A 25,217-nucleotide genomic window follows, 5' to 3' on the forward strand; every position below is an offset into this window, starting at 1 on the left:
TGAAAGGATGGCCCCCTCTCTGGTGAGCTAAGCTCATCGTATGACTCACCTAGGACATGACAAACTGGAGGACTTGATCCGAAGGTATTTTCTGGTTCCTCGCCTCTCCTCTCTATGTAGAATGGAATCCCAAAATTGTAACGCCTGCTCTCAGATTGATGCCGCTCCAGGGTGCAGACCAAAACCCCCAGGCTTCCAATTAAAAGGTACCCTTCCTTTTGAACATCTGGAAGTGGCCTTCGCTGAGATGAAGCCATATCGTCATTTTCGTTACCTGTTGGTCTTGGTATGTACATTCTCGGGATGGGTGGAGGCCTTCCCCACCCGAACTGAAAGAGCATCAGAAGTGGCTCGGAGCCTGCTTAGGGAGATAGTTCCTCAATTTGGATTCCCCACCAGCATAGGATCAGATTACGGGCCAGCCTTCATATCGGATCTGATACAACGAGTAAGTAAAGCCATGAATGTAAAATGGAAGTTACACACTGCCTACCGGCCTCAGAGCTCCGGAATGGTAGAACGAACTAACTGGACACTAAAGGAGACATTTTCTAAGTGGATTATAGAGACTGACTGTTCCTGGGTGGATTTACTTCCCATGGCCTTGCTCAAACTCAGGATGACCCCACGGTCCCATGGCTACTCTCCCTATGAAATTGTGTATGGGAGGCCTCCTCCCATAATAAGACAGGTAACAACTGATATACTTCAGGTAGGAGGAGACGGCATATCACAGCAGATGGAACAACTAGGTAAGGTAATTAATCAAGTAACTAAGTTTGTGCAAGAAAGAATACCGTTCCCCTTGGGGGAGCAAATGCATGAGTTTATACCAGGGGACCAGGTATGGGTGAAAGACTGGAAACATGACTCCCTAGCCCCCCGGTGGAAATGTCCTTATACTGTTGTTTTAACCACTCCTACCGCAGTTAAAGTTGCAGGCATTGCCCCTTGGATCCATCATACCAGAGCGAAGAAGGCATACAACACTGACCCAGAAGACGCTGAGTGGACCACCCAGGAGGACTCCACCGACCCACGGGGAACCAAGATCATTCTGAAGAGGAAGAAGAGAACGAGATCCCGGACGAGCCCTCTACAGGATGGAGCTGGGTAAACGACTCCTGCTGCTCGGCCTCATCAACGCAATTCTGAACCTGACCAGTGTTCCTGCACAGGACAACGTCTTCATCTCGTGGGCACATTCTTACGCGAACTTCCACAACTCCTCCAACTGTTGGGTATGTGGGGCCATGCCCCTGTCAGTAATGGACGGACTCCCCTGGTGGGTATCGCCACTCCATTATGGGGAGTTTATACCACTGTGTTCCTTCTTAGAGCAACAGAAAGGAACTTTTCTCTCTCTCACCAATCATAACCTTTCTTTGCTCTCCTGGTGTAAAAAGAAGCCATCAATGGGCCACGGACATAGGGTTACATTTAACATGAACACCAGCCTTATGGAAGTAACAAAGGCTTATACCTCATATATGAAAAATAAAAAGGAGAAGGGTTCTCTTACAAAAGGGGGACAGGCCTCCCGGTACCTTGAGCAATACTACCAGGCCTGGGATGAATATTTCTGGATGACTCCTGAGAAAGGACAGTTGATTACCCCTGCTACTATTTGCTGGGAACAAAAAGAACAGAAAGTTGGATTTGGAGACCACCCCCTAGACCCAAAAGAATTAAAATATATGGGTTATTTGCCCCCTGAACAATGTAAACAAGTCTTGGAAGTTACCTATCACCCCAATCAGTCTGTTCAGTGGCCCGGTTCCTACTGGAAATATAATCCTGGAATCCGCTGGGTAGCCCCCAATGGGACCCAGTGGCTCTGTGGGCTTAACTTATGGCCATGGTTACCAGTTGGCTGGGTGGGGCGTTGCACATTAGGATTTGCTTTCGCCCATGGCAGTATTAAGCCTGGCCTACACCAGCCTCCAGTAAACCTGCCTCATCCGCATGCAAGAAGGACACAATCTGTGTTCCAATGGTATGACTATCTTGCTGCCTTGTTTGTACCCTCTGTAGGAGCAACAGATATCATGGTTAAGGTAGAGGCCTTAACTAATTTCACTAAACAGGCCCTCTTAGACAGTACAAAAGCCATTCAAGCTTTGAATGAAGAACAAATTCAGATGAGGAAGGCAGTAATTCAAAATAGGATGGCATTAGACATACTCACAGCAGCCCAAGGAGGGACTTGTGCCGTAATTAAAGTCGAGTGTTGTGTGTACATCCCTGACCTGTCTGGAAATGTATCTACTACCTTGAAGGATATGCAAAATCAAGTGAAAGCCATGTCTAATGAAAATATTCCCTTTTGGACTTCAGTTCTGTCCTGGGTAAAGGGAGACTGGTGGAAAACCATTGTAACTGTTGTTATAGTACTCTTAATCATACTGCTCTGTGGGCCCTGCTTCCTACAATGTCTTGTGAACTTTGTAACCCAGAGGTTGATAGCATTCTCTCATGTGGGTGACAGGAGGGCTGAGGTACAATATATCTCAATGAGTGATGCTCCTTATGGAAACTAAGAGCATCAAGAGGGGGGAATGAAGAAGGAATTCATAGGGCCTGAACTCCATCTCAGGCCTGTCCGTGCTGGCTGTGCTCGGCTGCCTCTCCAGCGGACTCTGAACTCTCAGCTTAGTGCCTGTGGGGACGACAATGGAAGGATAAGACCCCCTCCAGACAGGGGAATCTTGAAGATCACATCCAGGCTACTCATTGCCTAAGAGGAAGCATACCGTAATCACCCCTGTCTCCGGACAGGTCATAAACTTTTTTCGTATCTATCAGGATGTAATCACAGGCTTATCGATTATTAACTGGTTGGAATGTAACTGCGGGCTTATTGACTATTTACTGTTTGGACACTTACACATGGGGTAGGTGGTGGGTTTAGACACGTACACAAGGGGTAGGTGGTGGGTTTGGACACGTACGCATGGGGTATAAAAGATTTTCACAAATGCTGGACGGGGTCCTTGGCTAAGAGGAGACTCTGCCTTGGGCCCGCCGCCGTAATAAACTGCACTCCACTATCTGCATTGTCCTTCTGAGTGAGTCTGTTTCCCGGAAAGTGTGGCTATAACACTACCATATAATTTCCAGTCCACTGGAAACTACACATATGACCTTAGAAATATCATACTGAAATTCTTTCTTCACTGCATAAGACACCTCACTAAAATGAGAAAATGCAAATCTGAATTTTATGTTAAAGGTTCTCTTTTTTTATATGAACTAACATTAAATGTGTTAAGTAAATTTGTCCCAATTCATTAATGCTAAAATGCTTTAATATGTTTATTTAACTCACAGAGTTTTTAAACAAATTATTGACGTGGGAGTTTAGAACATTTCCCACAGTGCTTTTTTCTGATTGTTCTTCACTATTAAGCTTATAGATTATATAGAGAAATCTTTAAGAACAAATTTTTCTGTTCCAAAAATGCTATTTTACAGTGTTATGTTAGCTTTGCTATACAGAAAGAATAAGTGATACATATACACATTTCCCTTCTTGATTAGATTTTCATCCCATCGAGGTCACCACAGAGCATTGAGTAGAGTTCTCTGTGTTCTCACCATATTTTTCAAGTCTCACTTCTCATTTGATTTGTTAAGAACTCTTACCTTATTAAATCTATCTTGTTTGTTATGAAATATCCCAGGATTTTATCGTTTATGCCATCTATTTCTGATTAGTTCTAGGTCAATAGCATTTACTATTTTAGACTCTATTAGAACATGCTCAGATGACAACATGAGTGGTAAGTGGGTTAAATAATTAGTAGGCATTAGCATTTGTGAAAACGTTTTGTTCGTAAATTTGATTACTTAAAGCAAAAAATAAACATTACACTGCTCAACTGCTCCTCGCTTTGTTGTTCCTCTAGGTTTCTATCTTGACTTCTCCTCTGCACCATACTCCTTTGTCATCTCATCTTGTCCAATGTTCTGTGTTTGTGGTCTCTCTTCTGCAGGCTGCAGATCCTAGTTCCTTTTGCTCTGGTGTCTGCTCTCTGGTGGGTGAGGCGGTCCAGAGACTTGTGCCCTTATGCCCTTGAGAGGGGGTTGATTGTTACTATTGTGACCAGAGCCTGCCCGGATCTTGAAGTCCGCTTCACCTTTCCTCTGTGGTTGTCACTGTCTGTGGTGTCACTCCTGATTGGTGGAGCAGAGGCCCCAGATCTGAAATGAGCTCTGCTCTGATCTGTGGTGCTTCTGATCTAGTGGGACTGGAGCACACCCACTGGGAGGGAAGCCACTGAGTGTTGCTCCTCTGGGGATGTTCTCCTCGGAGAGTGTTCTGCGTGTCATCTTTCATGTGCTGTGCGAGCTTGCCTGTGACCCTGTGTTGGCATTGATCTTGGCGCCACCTGAACCATGGGTATGCTGGCACTTGACCCTGGTGTCTCTCAGATGTTGTTTTCACCAGGTCACCAGCAGAGATCCACTGTAGTCATATCCCAGGTGTACATTCATTGTGGAGCTGGACTCGCTGTGGTGCTATGGGGGCAATGGACACTGTGACCTGACCCAAATGTCTCATGTGTGGGCCTACAACGTCTACAGTTGCTAAAGCCAGACTGGTCTTGACTGCCAGAGACTCATTTCCATCCAGATGTTCTCTTGGGGCTGAGTTTACCAAGCCAGTTGTGGGGTGGAATACCATGGTTTGTACAGATGCAAGGAGAGGTCTCAGCTTTTCTTGCGTAATGGCAGGGCCTTGGCGCTCAGCTGTGGTTTCAGCACCACCTGTGCATTGGGACCACCCACAGGCGTGTGCTCTGAAGGTGCCCCTGGGGCCCATGAGTCTACCCTGGTGGGGAGGCAGCTGGGGAGGAGGAAGCAGCTGTGGGGGTCGTGAGATCACCACCTAGGTGGGAGCCATTCCTAGTGCCTGGAGAGGCAGGGACAGGCACAGGGGAAGAGAGGCTGCAAGGAGGTTCTTCCCCCACCCCGGGCATGACCCAACAGCCCCGCTCTGCTTCTCTGGTGGTTCAGGCTTCCTCCACAAGCATTCCATTTGCAGAGCTCTTCCCTCCCTCCCGTCCACTCAGGATGTCTCCTTATGGCCAACCGCAGTCCTCTACCTGGGTCTGCTCTCCAAACCCCACGTTCCAGCACCCAGCCCTTGTCTGCAGCGGAGGATACCCTCTCAGGCTGGGTGGGCAGGGCAGGGGTCAGTACCCTGCGTACAGGTCTCACTCTGTCCTGCACACTCGTTGCCGAGTTCTCTTCCCACAGAGAACAAGGCTCCCCTTCTGCCCGAACTGAGCTCCCCCCAGTGAGGGGCTTTCCTGGATGTGGAGACCTCTCCTCTCTTCAGATCCCCCCAGAGATTTGCAGGTCCCATCGGCTTCTTTTCCTCTCCCCTTTCCTCCATCACTCTCTTGTCCTACCTGGCTCAGCAGGACTCTTTCTTGTACTTTCAGGTGTCCAAGTTCCTCTGCCCGTGTTCCTCAGGGCTCTGTGAGAAGTTTTCCACTTCAAAATGTATTCTTGATGCTTTTGTAGAGAGAGATGAACTCCATGTCTTCCGAATCCTCTGCCATCTTGACTCCTTCTATCTCAGTTTTAGGGTTAATCTAGCCAAGTGTATGCCAATTTTATGTAAATTGTAAACTATATTCCCCAAGAATAGTAAGTAGAATAACTTATCATTTGGTATCTTTCAGCTGTGTCTTCTTCTTCTTCTTCTTTTTTTAAAATCAGCTGTGTCTTCTCACAACACCCAAGGTTTGAAGACCCAAAAGCCAGGCTTAGAAGATTTACTCCCAACAGCAAAGCTAGGAATATATGAAAGATTTCACCTTGCAAGTTTACATTTAACCAAGGACTGGGAATCTATGAGGGCATATAAAGAGCGGAGAGCATGTTATGATGGACACAACCAAGTTGGTACAGTTTCCCATAAAGTAAACATTACCGCCAAAAGAAATCAAGGATGTGAATCAAATAAGGAAAAAAAATTTCAGATGACCAATTTCAGTCATCAACATCTGCAGTTAAGTGTATATTTGTCAGCAATGACCCACATCATCTCTTGAAACATACATGTTCTCTGAAGGGACATGTGGATAATCTGGAAAGTCATCTAGTCTCTACTGCAAATACTCATTCAAACCTATACTCTGAGCATAGCTGTCTATTAAATATACATTCAAACATGTCTGGAAACCAGAAACTTAAACATGAGGGGAAACTTAAACATGAGGGGAAAAATTCCCAATACAGTCAATTTGAGGGATCCTTTGACAAGGGTTTCTTGTTCTTCAACCAACAACTCTTTTTTCCTTGTTCCAAAATGTGTAATGTTGATAATAAGGGGAGACACCTTATTCAAACATCATTGTTCAATACATGTGGAGGTATAATTAGTGTGGAACAACTTTCCAAGTGTAACAAAATGAGTAATGCCTTAAGCAGGAGCTCTACCCCCAATAATTACAAGAGTATACATGATGGAATGAGAAGCTCTTCATGCAATGAAACTGGGCATAATGTTGACCAAGACTCATATCTCGTGAAACAACAGGGACATCAATTTTCAGACAACAATTCTAAACATCAGAAGTGTAGGAATATGTTTTATCAAAGCTCAAATCTTACTATTAATACTTATAAGAGTATGGATATTGGAGAGAAGACTTATAATTGTTATGATTATGGTAAAGCTTTTAACCAGTCTTCAAAAGTTATTCAACAGCAGAATATTCAGACTAAGTGGAAACATTGCTAGTGTAATACATGTGGAAAAGTCTTTAGAAACTCACCAAATCTAAGTAGACATAGGAAAATCCATACAGGAAGGAAAGATTTCAAATGTACAGCATGTGGCCAAACCTTTAATCAGAGTTCATATTTAACTGAACATCTGGGAATCCATGCTGGGGAGAAACCATACAAATGTACGGAATGTGACAAAGTCTTTATCTGCTGTTCATGTGTTACTCAACATCAGCAAATTCATACTAGGGAGGGACCTTATAAATGTACAGCATGTGGCAAGGCTTTTAAGCAGCGTTCAGGTTTAACTAAACATCACCGAATCCATACAGGGGAGAGACCTTATAAATGTACAGAATGTGGCAAAGCCTTTATCAATTATTCAGTTCTTACTCGACATGAACGAATCCATTCTGGGGAGAGACCTTATAAATGTACAGCATGTGGCAAGGCTTTTAAGCAGCGTTCAGCTTTAACTGAACCTCAGCGAATCCATACTGGGGAGAGACGTTATAAATGTACAGAATGTGGCAAAGCGTTTATCAATTATTCACTTCTTACTCCACATCAACGAATCCATACTGCGGAGAGACCTTATAAATGTACAGCATCTGGCAAAGCCTTTATCCGTTATTCTTTTCTTACTCGACATCAGCGAATCCATACTGGGGAGAGACCTTATAAATATACAGCATGGCTGTTTATAATAGCCAGGACATGGAAGCAATGTAGATGCCCATCAGCAGATGAATGGATAAGGAAGCTGTGGTACATATACACCATGGAATATTACTCAGCCGTTAAAAAGAATTCATTTGAATCAGTTCTAATGAGATGGATGAAACTGGAGCCCATTATACAGAGTGAAGTAAGCCAGAAAGATAAAGAACATTACAGCATACTAACACATATATATGGAATTTAGAAAGACGGTAACGATAACCCTATATGCAAAACAGAAAAAGAGACACAGAAGTACAGAACAGTCTTTTGAACTCTGTGGGAGAAGGGGAGGGTGGGATGTTTCGAAAGAACAGTATGTATATTATCTATGGTGAAACAGATCACCAGCCCAGGTTGGATGCATGAGACAAGTGCTCGGGCCTGGTGCACTGGGAAGACCCAGAGGAATCGGGTGGAGAGGGAGGTGGGAGAGGGGATCGGGATGGGGAATACGTGTAACTCTATGGCTGATTCATATCAATGTATGACAAAACCCACTGAAATGTTGTGAAGTAATTAGCCTCCAACTAATAAAAAAAAAAAGATTATTAAAAAAATAAAATAAATAAATAAATAAATAAAAATATACAGCATGTGGCAAGGCTTTTAAGCAGAGTTCAAATTTAACTCAACATCAGCGAATTCATACTGGGGAAAGACCTTATAAATGTACAGACTCTGGCAAAGGCTTTTTGCAGAGTTCAGGTCTTTCTTGACATCAGAGGCATCATATTGCAGATAAATGTTAGAAATGTAAGGAATGTGGCAAAGGATTTCATCACAGCCATCACCTCACTCACAGTCAGAGAAGACATACTGCAGAGAAACCCTAGAAATGAATCAGTGATAAAAAAAAGTTGGTCCCAAATATACAGTTTTGAAAAAACCAGTGTTTTCTTTGGAAAGATACATGAATGAAATAAAAAAAATGTAGAAAACTGCTTAATCAAACATCAAAAGTAACTCGATACCATAGAATTCATACTAGAAAGCATGTCATTAGTACCACTTTTGTTGAATTACTCGAAGCAGAAACACTGTAGCAAGTATTCCATAAGTAAAACACATACAAAATTGATATGTTAGTATGGATCACAAGATGAAGGGGTGGATATTTGCAGAGGTATAATTATTATTAATGTATCCTTGTTTATGTTAAGTTATTTGAGATTATTAAGGAACCAAAACGAATGTAATTCAACTCTCAAATTACTACATGCTGTGATTTGTTTCTACTGTATATATGAACTTATGTTTTTGACGGTTGTTGCCCAATGGTAAGAGAAGCCCTTCTATATGAAGTGGGAATTATTTACATTTATTCTCCAATTTATAAGATTAAGAACACAGTCATGTTATATACACACTAAACCTCTGAATGGAGGTATTTCTCACTGATGTCAAACACCTCTGTGGTCACCATGATGTAAGTGTTCAGGGAATAATTCAAAGTAAGACAGAAGTTTGCTCTAAGTTTTCAATAATTATGTCACTTGCTTTTGAAGCATAAAAGAAGGATAGTTCATGAAAATCGTTGGTATTTTTATAACAGCAACATAGAGAAATCATGCATATTATCTGGCAGGCTTGAAGGAAGGACACCTTCTCTTCTATCTGATATAAGTATAGAAAACTCTTTCTGGAAAAATCATATTAATATAATTACTGTCCATCCATATTTACTAAATTACCCTCCATTTTGTAAACCATATAAATCACATTCTCAGAATATTTCATCAGAGAAACAGGAAAGTTTTTAGAAGCTTGTAATATGTATTATAATCAAGGATCAAACAACAAATGTAAAAGGTTTTATTCCATCTGTGTAAAATTAATGTACCTTAATTAATAAAGGGAATGGTTTTTCAGTGTTGCAATTGATGTGGAATGAATGAAGGGTTAATGCACCACCAGCATTAACCTCTCCCACCTATTTCAGGTTGCAGGAAAGGTAACTTAATGATAAACTCTTTGTAGCACAGGGGGATGGCATCTGTAGAAATTAGTTCCTTACTGCCGTTAAACCTCTCATAACTTCATATATTTCCCACCACTTCTACGTTGTGTGTCCTCTTTGATTTTTATCTACTTGGACATCGTGGTGGTTCTAGTAAGAAGGATCATACAGAGTACTGTTGAGAGCTCCCCTGAACTGCTCCATGCTGTTGCTGCCTCAGCGTCTGTCTGGGGAGCAGACAGCCTGCAGGTCCTTGAACTCACACCAGCCAGTCCTGTGAGCACCTGCACTAGATGACCCCTTCCTTGGGACCAGCAGTCTTGCTGAACCCCAGGGTCTACTGCACAGGCCCCCCTTCAGTGATACCCTCAGAGCTCACCAGCATCCTGCTGGTCTTTGTTTGAATGGACCCCTCCACACTCAGCGTGTGGGACCCACAGCACTTCACCCAGAGTCAGATTTGAACCCCAAGTACTGGAATTTTCTCAGCCTGGTTCGAGCCTTGACCTTCCTCAGGGGCCCTCAAGGCTTGCTGTGAGTTCTCTGAGGACCTGGAGTGATAAACTCACCTGCTGCAATTGTCCTTTGTTCTTCTGTTAGCTAAAACTTTTCAGGGGCACATTTAAGCAAATGTAAGTTTAACAAAGTCACAAAAAGAATGGTCAAAAGCCATGATGGTAAAATTCTGAACCAAGATTTATAAAATCTTACCCTGTATCATTCTTAGCACATGTGTCTTGTAAGGCTTAAAGGAACTGTTTTCTCATGGCTTTGGCATACTTTGAATGCAATATATAAATATCTGAAGATATATACATAATATGATTTATATAACACACATTGAATACAAGATATAAATATCTGAAGGTATACATGTTAGTGAGAAAACCAAGTAGGAATATGTGAGTGTATGTGTATTCCTACACATTTAACTTAGAGAATTTAGAAATGCTAGATCAAAACTGGTCATTTCAGAATTGCAGATGATTTACTAAAAACTGTAAAGCTTGTCAATTTGTTGATTAATATGTTTTGTCTACTTTTCATGGAATTCATTTCCTTAAATGTCAGGAGGTTATGTTTTTTAAGGAACTTCCACACGGTACACCCACGTGACTGCACCAGCTTACATTCCCTCCAGCCATGTAGGAGGTTCCCTGATCTCCAAACCCCTTCAGTTTTTGTGATATTATTAGTGGGCTTTTTGCGGATTGTTATTCTGCCTTGCATGCGGTGATACATCCCTGTAGCTTTCTTTTGCATTCCTTATTGTTTAGGGGTGGTGAGCATATTTCTTTTGCTTCCTGCCCATGGAAAAGAGCAAGCTGCCCCGCCCAGCCTCAGCAGCTGTGGGGCACAGGCTTAGTCTCCCCACAGCATGTGGAGTATTCCTGGACCAGGGATGAGGCTTTTGTCCCCCGCAGTGTCAGATGGATTCTCCACCACCGGTGACCAATCGGTTTAGCTTTTTTTCCCTTTTGAGACATAATATATATATATATATATATATATGTCTGCACATATTTATTTATTGGAATATATATTGCTTTACAATGCTGTGCTGGTTTGTGCTGTATGAAATCGTCAATCAGCCATAACTATACATAAATCTACTCCCTCTTCGACCTCCTTCCCGTGGTCTCCATTTCACCCCTCTGGTCAGCACACAGCACCAAGCTGAGCCCACTGTGGTAAACAGCAGCTTCCGACCATCTACCTATTTTCACCATCAGTTCAGTTCAGTTGCTCAGTCGTGTCTGGCTCTTTGTGACCCCATGGACTGCTTCATGCCAGGTCTCCCTGTCCATCAACAAATCCTGGACCTTGCTCAAACTCATGTCCATTGAGTCAGTGATGCCATCCAAACACCGCATCCTCTGTTGTACCCTTCTCCTCCCCCCTTCAACCTTTCCCAGCATCAGTGTCTCTTCAAATGAGTCAGTTCTTCACATCAGGTGGCCAAAATATAAAAGTTTCAGCTTCAACATCATTCCTTCCAATGAATATTCAGGACTGATTTCCTTTCGGATGGACTGGTTGGATCTCCTTGCAGTCCAAGGGACTCTCAAGAGTCTTCTCCAACATTTTATTCATGGTGGTGTATATATGTCAGTGGTACCCTTTCAATTTGTCCCCCTCTTCTTCTCCTGCTGTGTCCACGTCTGATCTCTATATTTGTACAAATATTGTCTTAACAGATATGTATGGCATTTAAAAAATGGTATTGATGAACTTATTTACTGAGCAGGAATATAGGCACAGAGATAGTTCTTACGCTTTTGCATGTGAAGCTTTCAAGGCATAAAATGCATTGACAATCATTGCATGCATTTTACTGTTGTAGCCATGTGTTCTGGGAAACAAACTGACTCAGAAGGACAATGCAGATAGCGGAGTGTAGTTTATTATAGCGGTGGGGCCAAGGGACAGTCTCCTCTTATCCAAGGACCCCAAACAGTGTTTGTGAAAACTTTATATACCCTAAGTGTACTTGCTCAAACCCACCTCCCCAAATTCCTTGAAACTAGTCTAGACAAGGTAAAAGAGAGATAGGATCAAAGTTAACCCATGATTATTGTGTCACAGGACTAAATAAACAGTGGATATTTATCAACAGGCCTGTGGTCATATCCCAATAAACAGAATGGAATTCATCACTTTGTTTTGTTACAGAGATAATTAACATATTCTTTTAGGCAACAGAGTCCAAGGAGAAGTCTTGAGGCTGTTTTATGGGGGGGTGGGGTGGGATCTGATTTTCCATTGGTAAGCCATTTCTATAGACGTAGGGGCGCAAAGTTCAGAGTCCACTGGGAGGGTGACCGTGCGTGTAGCCTAATGCTCACAGCCTGGCCTATGACGGAGTCCAGCTCTCTCTGTTTCCTCCTTCATTACCAAGTGACAGAAGCCCATTTGAAAATGCTACAGAAAGTAGGATTTTTACAATATGAGTTTTTGGTGTAGGTAAATGTTCTTATGTGTGCTCAGCTGTGTCTGAGTATCTGTGATCCCAGGGGCTGTAGCCTGCCAGGCTCACCTCTCTTCATTGATTTCCCAGGAAAGGATACTGGAGTGGGTTGCCATCTCTTCCTCCAGGGGATCTTCCTGACCCATGGACTGAACCTGCATCACCTGGATGTCCTGCATCGGCAGGCAGATTCCTTACCACTCAGTCACCTTGGAATCTAGTAAGAAATATAGAAGAGATTTAAAAGGTCCATGATTACTGTGGGTTTCAAAGGAGGGACTATGAATATCCTAAGTCTAGAGAACTTTCAGGACCATGAAATAATTTGTTAAACTGTCATGATGGACACATGTTATTAAACATTTATCTAGAGGTATGGAGTGCACATTCCTAAAACAGGAACAGAGGGTTAAACTAGAGAGTGTATTTATTTACTGCCCACGTAGATTCAGCAGTGGTAACAAATGCTCACTCTGGTGGGGAAAGCTAAGTAGGGAGATTGTCCACATGTGGGAACAACAGGTATATGGGAAATGTCTATACTTTATTCTCAAATCTGCAGTGAAATAAATCTTCTACAAAGTTGGTACTGGTGAATGCAGACTGAATATTTTTTAGAATATATAATATGAGAAAGATGAATATGCTTCTATCTTTAATTTTTCCTTGCTCATTATGCTTTAAAGATGTGGGAAAATAGAGCTCTCTAAATGGAGGAGACAACGAACTGTAGCAGTTGATTCATAAAACCTAGGAAAACACACACAGGAAGTAGAGCAACAACATTCTCAGGTGTTAACTCCTGTGTGATGTAACTTATGACAACACCGATCATTACTTCTTGGCTGGACATCAGATAGCATTTAGGGCATCGTTCTCAGAGGCATTTGACTCGTCCCATACGCACTGTGAACCTAGAGTGTCCTGCTCAGTTCAGTTCAGTTCAAGTGCTCATTCGCCCTGGACTGCAGCACGCCAGGCCTCCTGCTGCCCCTGGTTTCTTCTCCAAGAAAGCGGGGATGGAAGTGCCTCCAGGCTCTTGGTCTCTGAAGTTGGAGCTGTCACGCCTGCAGAGAGGTGGTCACAAAGCAAATCATTTTGTGAAAACCTGTGTCCCCAGGCTGCAGAGGGGGGTGAAAAAAAACTAAGGACAGGGGAGATCTTTGGGAAGAATTCTGCAAGTAGAGCCTGGCAGGAACCCAAGACCCCCAGGTGATTCTGACCAAACACTCACCTCTCCCCTCCCAGCCCCCAAGGTGACAGGCAGGCTGTGGACGGCCACACCCATCCTAGAAAGAGCCCCTCCCCAGGGAATCAGGTTGACCTTCTTTGTTTCTAGAAGTTCCCTCCCTAAACCCTCCCTTCCTGAGGTCTCAGGTGTGAGGTTTCCCCTCAGGGCTCTGAATGCGGGTCTTCCTCTTACATTTCTTTCACAACCCTCCTAGGGTGGGTCAGGTAGTACAGAAGTAGGGTCCACTGTCTCTCGTGAACTGTTCTCTGTAACTCGAAAACGAAGGAGAAGAACTAGCCCGGACGATCTGCAAATAGTGTAGAGCACCAGGATGTGATTAGCATTATCAGGTTAGTCTTGATTCCCCACTACAGATTGGGAATACAGAATGTCAAGAAGGAGCTCAGAAAAGGGTGAGGGAAACAGGAAAACGTTTTCTTCTCTTTCCCTACAGCAGTTGCAGGTTAAACAGCTGCATGGATGACTTTGAATGCATTTTCTCAAGATGCAGATGTGAGTTTGGGATGTAACATCCCCAGAGAAGACGCAGAGCAGGAGGAAGAAGAGGAGGAAATGGCAGCTTCTCAGGTACGTGTTCTGTCCCGGGTCTGGGGCTGTGTCTGCTTTTCTTCCTGAAATGCCTGGACTGAGAACCTGCACACCTTTAGTTCTCTGCTTCTAACTTTTCTGCCTGCGTGTCTGTTATCAACTTCTTTATTTTTCCTTTTCTTCTTATCATAGTGAAGCCTGGCTCTTTAGACCACTTCTTCCTTGAGTCCCAGAATCTTGTCTCCCTTGTCTGTATCCTGGCTTTCTACGGAGCATGATGAATTCTCAGCATGAATTAGCGACTTTCAACTAGTGAATATATTCCCTTTGTGAGAGGCACTAGTATCCGAGATTCGCACTGGGATGTGGTTCGGTGTTGGGATCTTAGGGAACTAGGGGAAATGCCATGATGAGTTTACATATGGATGCCATTTCAGCTCTTTAGGAGTTATAAAATGCCCTTATATATTGAATAAACTCAGTGATCCAGAATTTTTCACAAAATGCTCAGAAATAAAAAGAAAACTAGGCGATACTGTCCTCTGTAACGCTAAGACTTAGTAGTTAAACACATTGTTACGTAGTTAAAATAGAGAAAAAGAGTCCAAAATGGCGGTGGCTAAAAGACCTGGAAGGGAAAGCCCGCGAAAATAGAACAAAAGAAGGTCCTAGGACTGGAATGAGAACCTCAGGTAAAACAAACAAGGCGCCTGCCTAGGCCCGATTTACATAAGACAAACCCAGGGGCAGAGAAACAGATAAAAATAGGAGCCAAAGCCCTCTTCCTTCTTCTCTCTCTCTCTCTCCCCCCCGCGTGATGGGGCGATCTTCTCTCCGTGTCTTTGGATCGAACTGTCCTCACAACTCAAAGATGGATTTTCCAGGTATTATCTAAATAAATAGAGCTGTAACGCTGATTTATTTAAGAGCTATAACACGGTCTGTCCTCTGAGAGCTGTGACCCGCCAAGGGGCTTTAATGTCCGTCACTCCAAATTTTCGTTGTGACGAGACAAAGAACCCAGGAACATACACTCGCGTGACAACATTGTTAGGATACAAAACAGAGGAAGTTTATATGAAATGAATTTTGCATAAAACTGATATTTTTTATGTCAGGTTCAAGTTATAATTTCTTTATTTTTTCCGAAATGCCCAGGTTCTGATAGTGCATCTTCCGTGTGATCCATTTACACCATGACAGATGATGTCCACTGGCTCTGGTGATTTCTCTGAGATTATCAGGCTATAAAGTTCATTTCTTCCCCCTCTGTCTTTAAACAAGGCTGTGGACAAATGGAATGAGGAACATGTGAAAACTCTCACAGTTAATGGAGACACTCCACATCTTCTTGGTTTCTCTTTGATTTGGAAAATGAATACTCACTGTGTTAAAGATAGATACTGGGTTTTGGGAGTGGGAGTTTTCATCACTCAAGCCCAAGTGTGATGTTTCCAGTACACTCCACGCTAATATCACAGACATGGTCTTACTCACATTTTTGCATTTTTTTATCAAAATATTTGAAACAATCCTATTGGTGCTAGTCTGTTTTCACCTGTGTTGAATGTCTAAGATATAGCTCAACAAAATGATCCAGTTTTTCAAGAAATTAAAATTTCAGAACCAAGATCTCTAATTTATCTCATACCATTGTATATGTTTGCACCCTTGTGTATTTAAAATATACAAAGAATCACATCCACAAGTAGATATATATATTTTAACCCATTAAAAACAATCTCTCGGGGCTTCTCTCATGGTTCAGTGGTTAAGAGTCTGCTTTGCAATGCCTGGGACACAGGTTTGATCCCTAGTATGGGAAGATCCCACATGCCATAGAGCAACTAAGTCTGAGGGCAAAAACAAAGACCCAGTGCAGCCAAAAATAATTAAACATCAATAATAATAATAATAATCTCGATTTTATTGACATGAGTATGAATGACTGAACTGAACTGAACATGAACTGATTTTATTGACATGAATATCGATTTTATTGACATGAATATGAATGAATTCAGCTGAACTGAACTGAACTGTACATGAATCAGTTCAGTTCAGCAGCTCATTCTTGTCTGACCCTTTGCGACCCCATGAACCGCAGCACTCCAGGTCTCCCTGTCCATCACCAACTCCTGGAGTTTACCCAAACTCATGTCCATTGAGTCAGTGATGCCATCTAACCATCTCATCCTCTCTCGTCCCCTTCTCCTCCTGCCTTCAATCTTTCCCAACATCAGGGTCTTTTCAGATGAGTCAGTTTTTCGCATCAGATGGCCAAAATATTGGAGTTTCAGCTTGAACATCCATCCTTCCAATGAACATCCAGACTGATTTCCTTTAGGATGGACTGATTGCATCTCCTTGCAGTCCAAGGGACTCTCAAGAGTCCTCCAACACCACATTTCAAAAGCAGCAATTCTTCTCTGCTCAGCTTTTTTTATAGTCCAACTCTCACATCCATACATGACTACTGGAAAATCCATAGCCTTGACTAGACGGACCTTTGTGGACAAAGTAATGTTTCTGCATTTTAATATGCTGTCTAGGTTGGTCATAACTTTCCCTCCAAGGAGTAAGCGTCTTTTAATTTCGTGGCTGCAGTCACCATCTGCAGTGATTTTGGAGCCCCCCAAAATAAAGTCAGCCACTGTTTCCACTCTTTCCCCATCTATTTGCCATGAAGTGATGGGACTGGATGCTGTCATCTTAGTTTTCTGAATGTTAGCTTCTCCTTAATACTCTTTGTAAGTATATAGTCTCATTTTAATATATGTCTGCATGCATGAAAATGTTAAAATTATTTTTATTTTCTTGTTGTGGTATTCTCACCAGTTATATAAAGTTCTTTTTAAAAAATACACGTATTTATGTTTGGCTGAGTAGTGTCTTGGTTGTAGCGTACAGAATCTTGGAGCCATGTGGGAGACTTTGTTGCAGCAGGCAAACTTTAGCTGTGGCATGTGGCATCTAGTTCTCTAACAAGGGACTGAAACCAGCCCCCTGACTTGGGAGCTCAGAGTACCAGGGAAGACCCTAGAAAAACTCCTATACACTTTTTTTAGTGTTGTCCATGGGTAATTGTGTTTTACTAGGTAAATTTTAGTTCAGATAAACTGAAGCAAATTCAAGATCTGTCATTTAATGAATGTTTGTTAAAATATTTGCAAAACGGTGGAACAAGAATGTTGATTTTATATTATTTATGTGGTACATTCAAGACCCTGTAAAAACTTTTAGAAAGACATATAGTATATACTAAATAGTTGAAAGGATGATTGCTGCTATGGGTACTATTCTGTCAGACCTGTCAATTTTGTAAAACACTTAAAATTCAATGTTAAGTATAAATTCTTACCTTACTGGTCAACCTCTTTGCTTTTCAGAACGGTCATTCATGTGTCAGAATTTTCAACATTACTAGTTAAAATAAGCTTGTTAAAAATGTGGCACATTGGCCCCACTCCAGAACTCTTAGATCAGAGCATGCTTTTTAAAAATATTTCCTGTTTCCTTGATAGGGGGCTTCCCTGGTGACTCAGATGGTGAAGAATCTGCCTGCAATGTGGGAGACCCGGGTCCGATCCCCTGGTGGGGAAGATTCCCGTGGAGAAGGAAATGGCAACTCACTGCAGTATTCTTGCCTGAAAAATCACATGGACAGAGAAGCCTGGCATGCTACAGTCCATGGGGTCGGAAAGAATCAGACATGACTGAGTGACTAACATGCTTTCCTTGATAGACAGTTTATCCTGGGTCACAGGAGTACAACTCTCAAAAATAGATAAGTCAGTGTTGATGTGATTGTTTTATAATTTCTCTTCCAGATCAGAATAGTTTCTATAGTGGTCTGTGGATCAGATTTCATTCTCTTTTCCTGGAGTTAGAAATACAGTGGAAAATACGGTAGAATAAAAATTATATTCTTGTGTAACACCAGACATTCTCCTAAACCAGAACCATTTCTCTTGCTGGTTTCATCTTGAGTCACATTAGGAAGTCTTCCCAGGTCCACGTGGCTCATGTCCTTTGTATTTCAGGGGCTGCTGACATTCCAGGATGTGACCATAGATTTCACGCAAGAGGAGTGGGAATGCCTGGACCTCGGTCAGCGGGAATTGTACAGGGACGTGATGTTAGAGAACTACGGGAATCTGGCCTGCTTGGGTGAGGATCACTGGCTTATAAAATCCCTCAAAAACCCCCAAATTCCAAAAATCTCAGGGTTTTGGTTCATTCATTCTAGAATGTCTCCTGGAATTTTCTGCTTTGTCCAGTAGAGGTTAAGATCCCTACTTTCCAGGGTATAGTAACCTTCTTTTTTCATATAACCTGCCTTCTTGTTCTTCAGCAGCTAAGTCATGTCCAACTCTTTGCGATCCTGTGGAACGCAGCAAGCCAGGCTTCCCTAGCCTTCTTTAACTCCCAGAGTTTGCTCACATTCATATCCATTGAGTCAATAATGCTATTCAACCATCTCATCTTTTGCCACTCCCTTCCCCTGTACTCAATCTTTCCCAGCATCAGGGTCTTTTCCAATGAATTGGCTCTTCACATCAGGTGTATTGGAAGTATTGGAGCTTCAGCATCAGTCCTTCCAATGAATATTCAGGGTTGATTGCTTTAGGATGGACTGGTGTGATCTCCTTGCTGACCAAGGGACTCTCAAGAGTCTTCTCCAGCGCCACAGTTCAAAGACATCAGTTCTTTGGTGCTCAGCCTTCTTTATGTTCCAAATATCACATCCGTTCATGACTATTGAAAAAACCATAGCATTGACTATACGGACCTTTGTTGGCAAAGTGATGTCTCTGTTTTTAATATGCTGTCTTCGTCATAGCTTTTCTTCCAAAGGGCAAGCAACTTTTAATTTCATGGCTGCAGTCACCATCTGCAGTAATTTTGGAGCCCCCGCCCCCTGCCAAAATTAAATCTGTCACTGTTTCCACTTTTCCCCTATCTATTTGCCATGAAGCGATGAGATTGGATGCCATGATCTTAGTTTTCTGAATGTTGAGTTTTAAGCCAGCTTTTTCACTCTCCTCTTTCACCCCCATCAAGAGGCTTTTTCGTTCCTCTTCTATTTCTGCCATTAGTGTGATGTCATCTGTCTATCTGAAGTTGTTGATATCTCTCCTGGTAATCTTGATTCCAGGGTGTGATTCATCCCCGCCAGCATTTCGCATGATGTACTCTGCATAGAAATTAAATAAGCAGGGTGTCAATGTACAGTCTTGATGTACCCCTTTCCCAATCTGCAACCAGTCAACTGTTCAGTGTACAATTCCATCTGTTGCTTCTTGACCTGCATATACTTCACTGTATGTTCCTGGTAATTCTGTAAGTTCTGTGGTATCAAATAGTGCCACTCTCCTCTTAAAACCAGAATTCCACTACCTGCTTTTGCCTTAGTAGTACTTGAGCATAATATCAGAATCTGATTTTGATGCATTTGTCTTTTAAATATGCTTCCAATAAACTATTTGGTGAAATTCTTTTTCTTAATGCTATTTTAACTTTCTACCTTGACTTCTCTCTTACCTGAATACATATTTAATTGGAAATTGATGAATATCTCAGAAAACACATATTCCTTTTTCGCATGAACAGGTCTTGTGGTCTCTAAGCCGGACCTGGTCACATTTCTGGAGCAAATGAAGGATCCCTGGGATGTAAGGAGAATGGAGATAGCCATACACCCAGGTATGTGTCTATGGATGAAGCAGATGAGTCAGGTGAGAGGGACAATCATTGGGGAGGAAGTCATACTTTGTCGTGTGGTTTGAGAAGATCTGCTTCAGTGGAGACGATTTTGGATTAGCCTAGGTTTATTTCTGTCACTGTCATAGAGCGTCATCTCCTGACCCATTCCTGATTCTTTTCATCATTTGTGTATTTTTCTCCAGTGATTAATTTTCATATTTACAGTTAGAACCAAAATACTTGTCTTGGCTTGTAACAACCTGCATGACCTGATAACTCGTCCATTTTGGGGAGGTTTTAGGAAATCTGCATATTTCTGAGTAACTATATTAAGCCCTTTTAAAAGTGCTGGTTCTGTCCCTAGTCAGAAGTGTGTGGGTGGAGCTGTGAAAAAATTGCCAAACTTGTAGGCATACTGGGGCCAGATGTTTTTTGTTTTCTGCCATATAATTTCCAGTCCACTGGAAACTACACATATGACCTTAGAAATATCATACTCAAATTCTTCACTGTATAAGACACCTCACTAAAATGAGAAAATGTAAATCTGAATTTTATGTTAAAGATTCTCTTTTTTTACATGAACTAACATTAAATGTGTTAAGTATATTTGTCCCAATTCATTAATGCTAAAATGCTTTAATATATTTATTTAACTCACAGAGTTCTTAAACAAATTACTGACATTGGAGTTTGGAACATTTCCCACAGTACTTTTTTCTGATGGTTCTCCACTATTAAGTTTATAGATTATATAGAGACATCTTTAAGAACAAATTTTTCTGTTCCAAAATGCTATTTTACAATGTTATGTTAGTTTTGCTATACAGAAAGAATAAGTAATACACATACACATTTCCTTTCTTGATTAGATTTCCTTCCCATTGAGGCCACCACAGAGCATTGAGTAGAGTTCCCCGTGTTCTCACCATATTTTTCAAGTCTCACTTCTCATTTGATTTGTTAAGAACTCTTACCTTATTAAATCTATCTTGTTTGTTATGAAACATCCCAGGACTTTATCATTTATGCCATCTATTTCTGATTAGTTCTAGCTCAATATCATTTACTATTTTAGACTCTATTAGAACATGCTCCGATAACAACATGAGTGGTAAGTGGGTTAAATAATAAGTAGGCATTAGCATTTGTGAAAACGATTTGTTTCTAAATTTGATTACTTCAAGCAAAAATTAATCATGACACTCCTCAACTTCTCCTCACTTCATTGTTCCTGCAGGTTTCTATCTTGACTTCTCCTCTGCACCATACTCCTTTGTCATCTCATCTTGTCCAATGTTCTGTGTTTGTGGTCTCTGTTCTGCAGGCTGCAGATCCTAGTTCCTCTTGCTCTGGTGTCTGCTCCCTGGTGGGTGAGGTGGTCCAGAGACTTGTGCCCTTATGCCCTTGAGAGGGGCTTGATTGTTACTATTGTGACCAGAGTCTGCCCGGATATTGAGGGCCGCTTTGCCTTTCCTCTGTGGCTGTCACTGTCTGTGGCGGGGTCTGCTTCTTGATTGGTGGAGCAGAGGCCCCAGATCTGAAATTAGCTCTGCTCTGATCTGTGGTGCTTCTGATCTAGTGGGACTGGAGCAGACCCACTGGGAGGGAAGCCGCTGAGTGTTGCTCCTCTGGGGATGTTCTCCTCGGAGAGTGCCCTGCGTGTCATCTTTCATGTGCTGTGCGAGCTCGCCTGTCACCCTGTGTTGGCATTGATCTTGGCACCACCTGAACCATGGGTATGCTGGCACTTGACCCTGGTGTCTCTCAGATGTTGTTTTCACCAGGTCACCAGCAGAGATCCACTGTAGTCATATCCCAGGTGTACATTCATTGTTGAGCTGGACCCGCTGTTGTGCCATTGGGGCAATGTAGACTGTGACCTGGCCCAAATGCCTCATGTGCATGCCTACAACGTCTACAGTTGCTAAAGCCAGACTGGTCTTGACTGCCAGAGACTCATTTCCATCCAGATGTTCTCTTGGGGCTGAGTTTACCAAGCCAGTTGTGGGGTGGAACACCATGGTTTGTACAGATGCAAGGAGAGGTCTCAGCTCTTCTTGCTTAGTGGCAGGGCCTTGGGGCTCAGCTGTGGTTTCAGCACCACCTGTGCATTGGGACCACCCACAGGCCTGTGCTCTGAAGGTGCCCCTGGAGCCCATGAGTCTACCCTGGTGGAGAGGCAGCTGGGGAGGAGGAAGCAGCTTTGGGGGTCGTGAGATCACCCACCTAGGTGGAGCCATTCCTAGTGCCTGGAGAGGCAGGGACAGGCACAGGGGCAGAGAGGCTGCAAGGAGGTTCTTCCCTTCAGGCATCACTCAACAGCACCGCTCTGCTTCTCTGGTGGTTCAGGCTTCCTCCACAAGCATCCCATTTGCAGAGCTCCTCCCTCCCTCCCGTCCACTCAGGATGTCTCCTCTCGGCCAACCGCAGTCCTCTGCCTGGGTCTGCTCTCCGAACCCCGCGTTCCAGCACCCAGCCCTTGTCTGCAGTGGAGGACACCCTCTCAGGCTGGGTGGGCAGGGCAGGGGTCAGTACCCTGCGCACAGGTCTCACTCTGTCCTGCACACTCGTGGCTGTGTTCTCTTCCCACAGAGGACGCGCTACCCGTCTGTCCCAACTGAACTCCCCCCAGTGAGGGGCTTCCCTGGATGTGGAGACCTCTCCTCTCTTCAGGTCCCCCCAGGGTTTTGAAGGTCCCATGCTACTTCTTTTCCTCTTCCCTTTCCTCCATCTCTCCCTTGTCCTACCTGGCTCAGCAGGGATCTTTCTTGTCCTTTCAGGTGTCCAAGTTCCTCTGCCCGTGTTCCTCAGGGCTCTGTGAGAAGTTTTCCACTTCAAGATGTATTCTTGATGCTTTTGTGGAGAGGGATGAACTCCACGTCTTCCGAATCCTCTGCCATCTTGACTCCTTCTATCTCGGTTTTAGGCTTAATCTAGCCAAGTGTATGCCAATTTTATGTAAATTGTAAACTATATTCCCCAAGAATAGTAAGTAAAATAACTTATCATTTGGTATCTTTCAGCTGTGTCTTCTCACGACACCCAGGGTTTGAGGACCCAAAAGCCAGGCTTAGAAGATTTACTCCCAACAGCAAAGCTAGGAATATATGAAAGATTTCACCTTGCAAATTTACATTTAACCAACGACTGGGAATCTATGAGGGCATATAAAGAGCGGAGAGCATGTTATGATGGACACAACCAAGTTGGTTCTGTTTCCCATAAAGTAAACATTCCCATCAAAAGAAATCAAGGATGTGAATCAAATAAGGAAAAACCAATTTCAGATGACGAATTTCAATCATTAACATTTGCAGATAAGTGTATATTTGTCAGCAAAGATCCACATCATCTTTTGAAACATACATGTTCTCTGAAGGTAAATGTGGAAAATCTGGAAAGTCATCTAGTCTCTACTGCAAATACTCATTCAAACCTATACTCTGAGCATAGCTGTCTATTAAATATACATTCAAACATGTCTGGAAACCAGAAAATTAAACATGAGGGGAAAAGTTCCCAATACAATCAATTTGAGGGATCCTTTAACAAGGGTTTCTTGTTCTTCAACCAGGAGCTATTGTCTCCTTGTTCCACAATCTGTAATGGTGATAATAATGGGAGACTACTTACTCAGCCATCATTGTTCAATACATATGGAGGTATAATTAGTGTGGAACAACTTTACAAGTGTAACAAAATGAGTAATGCCTTAAGCAGGAGCTCTACCCCCAATAATTACAAGAGTATGCATGATGGAATGAGAAGCTCTTCATGCAATGAACCTGGGCATAATGTTGATCAAGTCTCATATCTCGTGAAAGAACAGGGACATCAACTTTCAGATAAGAATTCTGAACATCATAAGTGTAGGGATATATTTTATCAAAGCTCATATCTTACTATTAATACTTATAACCGTATTGATGTTGGAGAGAAGACTTATAATTGTTATGATTATGGTAAGGTTTTTAACCAGTCTTCAAAAGTTATTCAACAGCAGAATATTCAGACTAAGCGGAAACATTGCAAGTGTAATACATGTGGAAAAGTCTTTAGTAGCTCACCAAATCTAAGTAGACATAGGAAAATTCATACAGGAAGGAAAAATTTCAAATGTATAGCATGTGGCCAAACCTTTAATCAGAGTTCATATTTAACTGAACATCTGGGAATCCATGCTGGGGAAAAACCATACGAATGTACAGAATGTGGCAAAGCCTTTATCTGCTGTTCATGTGTTACTCAACATCAGCAAATTCATACTAGGGAGAGACCTTATAAGTGTACAGCATGTGGGAAGGCTTTTAAGAAGAGTTCAACTTTAACTCAACATCAGCGAATCCATACTGGGGAGAGACCTTATAAATGTACAGCATGTAGCAAGGCGTTTAAGCAGATTTCAGCTTTAACTCACCATCAGCGAACCCATACTGGGGAGAGACCTTATAAATGTACAGCATGTGGCAAGGCTTTTAAGCAAAGTTCAGCTTTAACTCCACATCTGCGAATCCATACTGGGGAGAGACCATATAAATGTACAGACTGTGGCAAAGCCTTTATCAATTATTCGCTTCTTACTCGACATCAACGAATTCATACTGGGGAGACACCTTATAAATGTACAGCATGTGGCAAGGGTTTTAAGGAGAGTTCAACTTTAACTCAACATCAACGAATCCATACTGGGGAGAGACCTCATAAATGTACCACATGTGGCAAAGCCTTTATCCGTTATTCTTCTCTCACTCGACATCAACGAATCCATACTGGGGAGAGACCTTATAAATGTATAGCATGTGGCAAGGCTTTTAAGCAGAGTTCAAATTTAACTCAACATCAGCGAATCCATACCGGGGAAAGACCTTATAAATGTACAGAATGTGGCAAAGCCTTTATCTATTTTTCACTTCTTACTCAGCATCAACGAATCCATACTGGGGAGAAACCTTATAAATGTACAGACTGTGGCAAAGCCTTTTCCCAGAGTACAGGTCTTTCTCGACATCAGAGAGTTCATACTGCAGAGAAATGTTAGAAATGCAAGGAATGTGGCAAAGCATTTCATCACAGCCATCACCTCACTCACAATCAGAGAATTCATACTGCAGAGAAACCCTAGAAATGAATCAGTAGTAAAAAACTTGGTCCTAAATATACAATTTTGAAAAAACGAGTGTTTTCTTTGGAAAGTTACATGAATGAAATAAAAAAATGTAGAAAACTGCTTAATCAAACATCAAAAGTAACTCAATACTAGAGAATTCATACTAGAAAGCATGTCATTCGTACCACTTTTGTTGAATATTTACTCTAAGCAGAAACACTCTAGCAAG

At 42.4% G+C, this 25,217-nt stretch overlaps 2 protein-coding genes across 2 annotated transcripts; both read left to right on the top strand.

Moving 5' to 3' along the window:
- The first annotated feature begins 121 nt into the window (after nucleotides 1–121).
- On the top strand, nucleotides 122–25,152 carry LOC122692812 (zinc finger protein 2 homolog). Its single transcript, XM_043900635.1, has 4 exons — nucleotides 122–691; nucleotides 6,980–7,178; nucleotides 8,062–8,119; nucleotides 24,151–25,152. Exons 1-4 carry the CDS (start codon nucleotides 122–124, stop codon nucleotides 24,917–24,919), a joined length of 1,596 nt encoding a protein of 531 aa, XP_043756570.1. The 3' UTR covers nucleotides 24,920–25,152.
- LOC122691429 (putative protein ZNF720) lies at nucleotides 18,198–23,898 on the top strand. The gene is made up of 4 exons (XM_043897985.1): nucleotides 18,198–18,342; nucleotides 19,786–19,878; nucleotides 22,905–23,204; nucleotides 23,882–23,898. The coding sequence occupies exons 1-4, from the start codon at nucleotides 18,198–18,200 to the stop codon at nucleotides 23,896–23,898; spliced, it is 555 nt and encodes a 184-aa protein (XP_043753920.1).
- Nucleotides 25,153–25,217: the final 65 nt, after the last annotated feature.

The sequence above is a fragment of the Cervus elaphus genome, chromosome 4 (genome assembly GCF_910594005.1).
Source record: "Cervus elaphus chromosome 4, mCerEla1.1, whole genome shotgun sequence".
Taxonomy (NCBI): domain Eukaryota; kingdom Metazoa; phylum Chordata; class Mammalia; order Artiodactyla; family Cervidae; genus Cervus; species Cervus elaphus.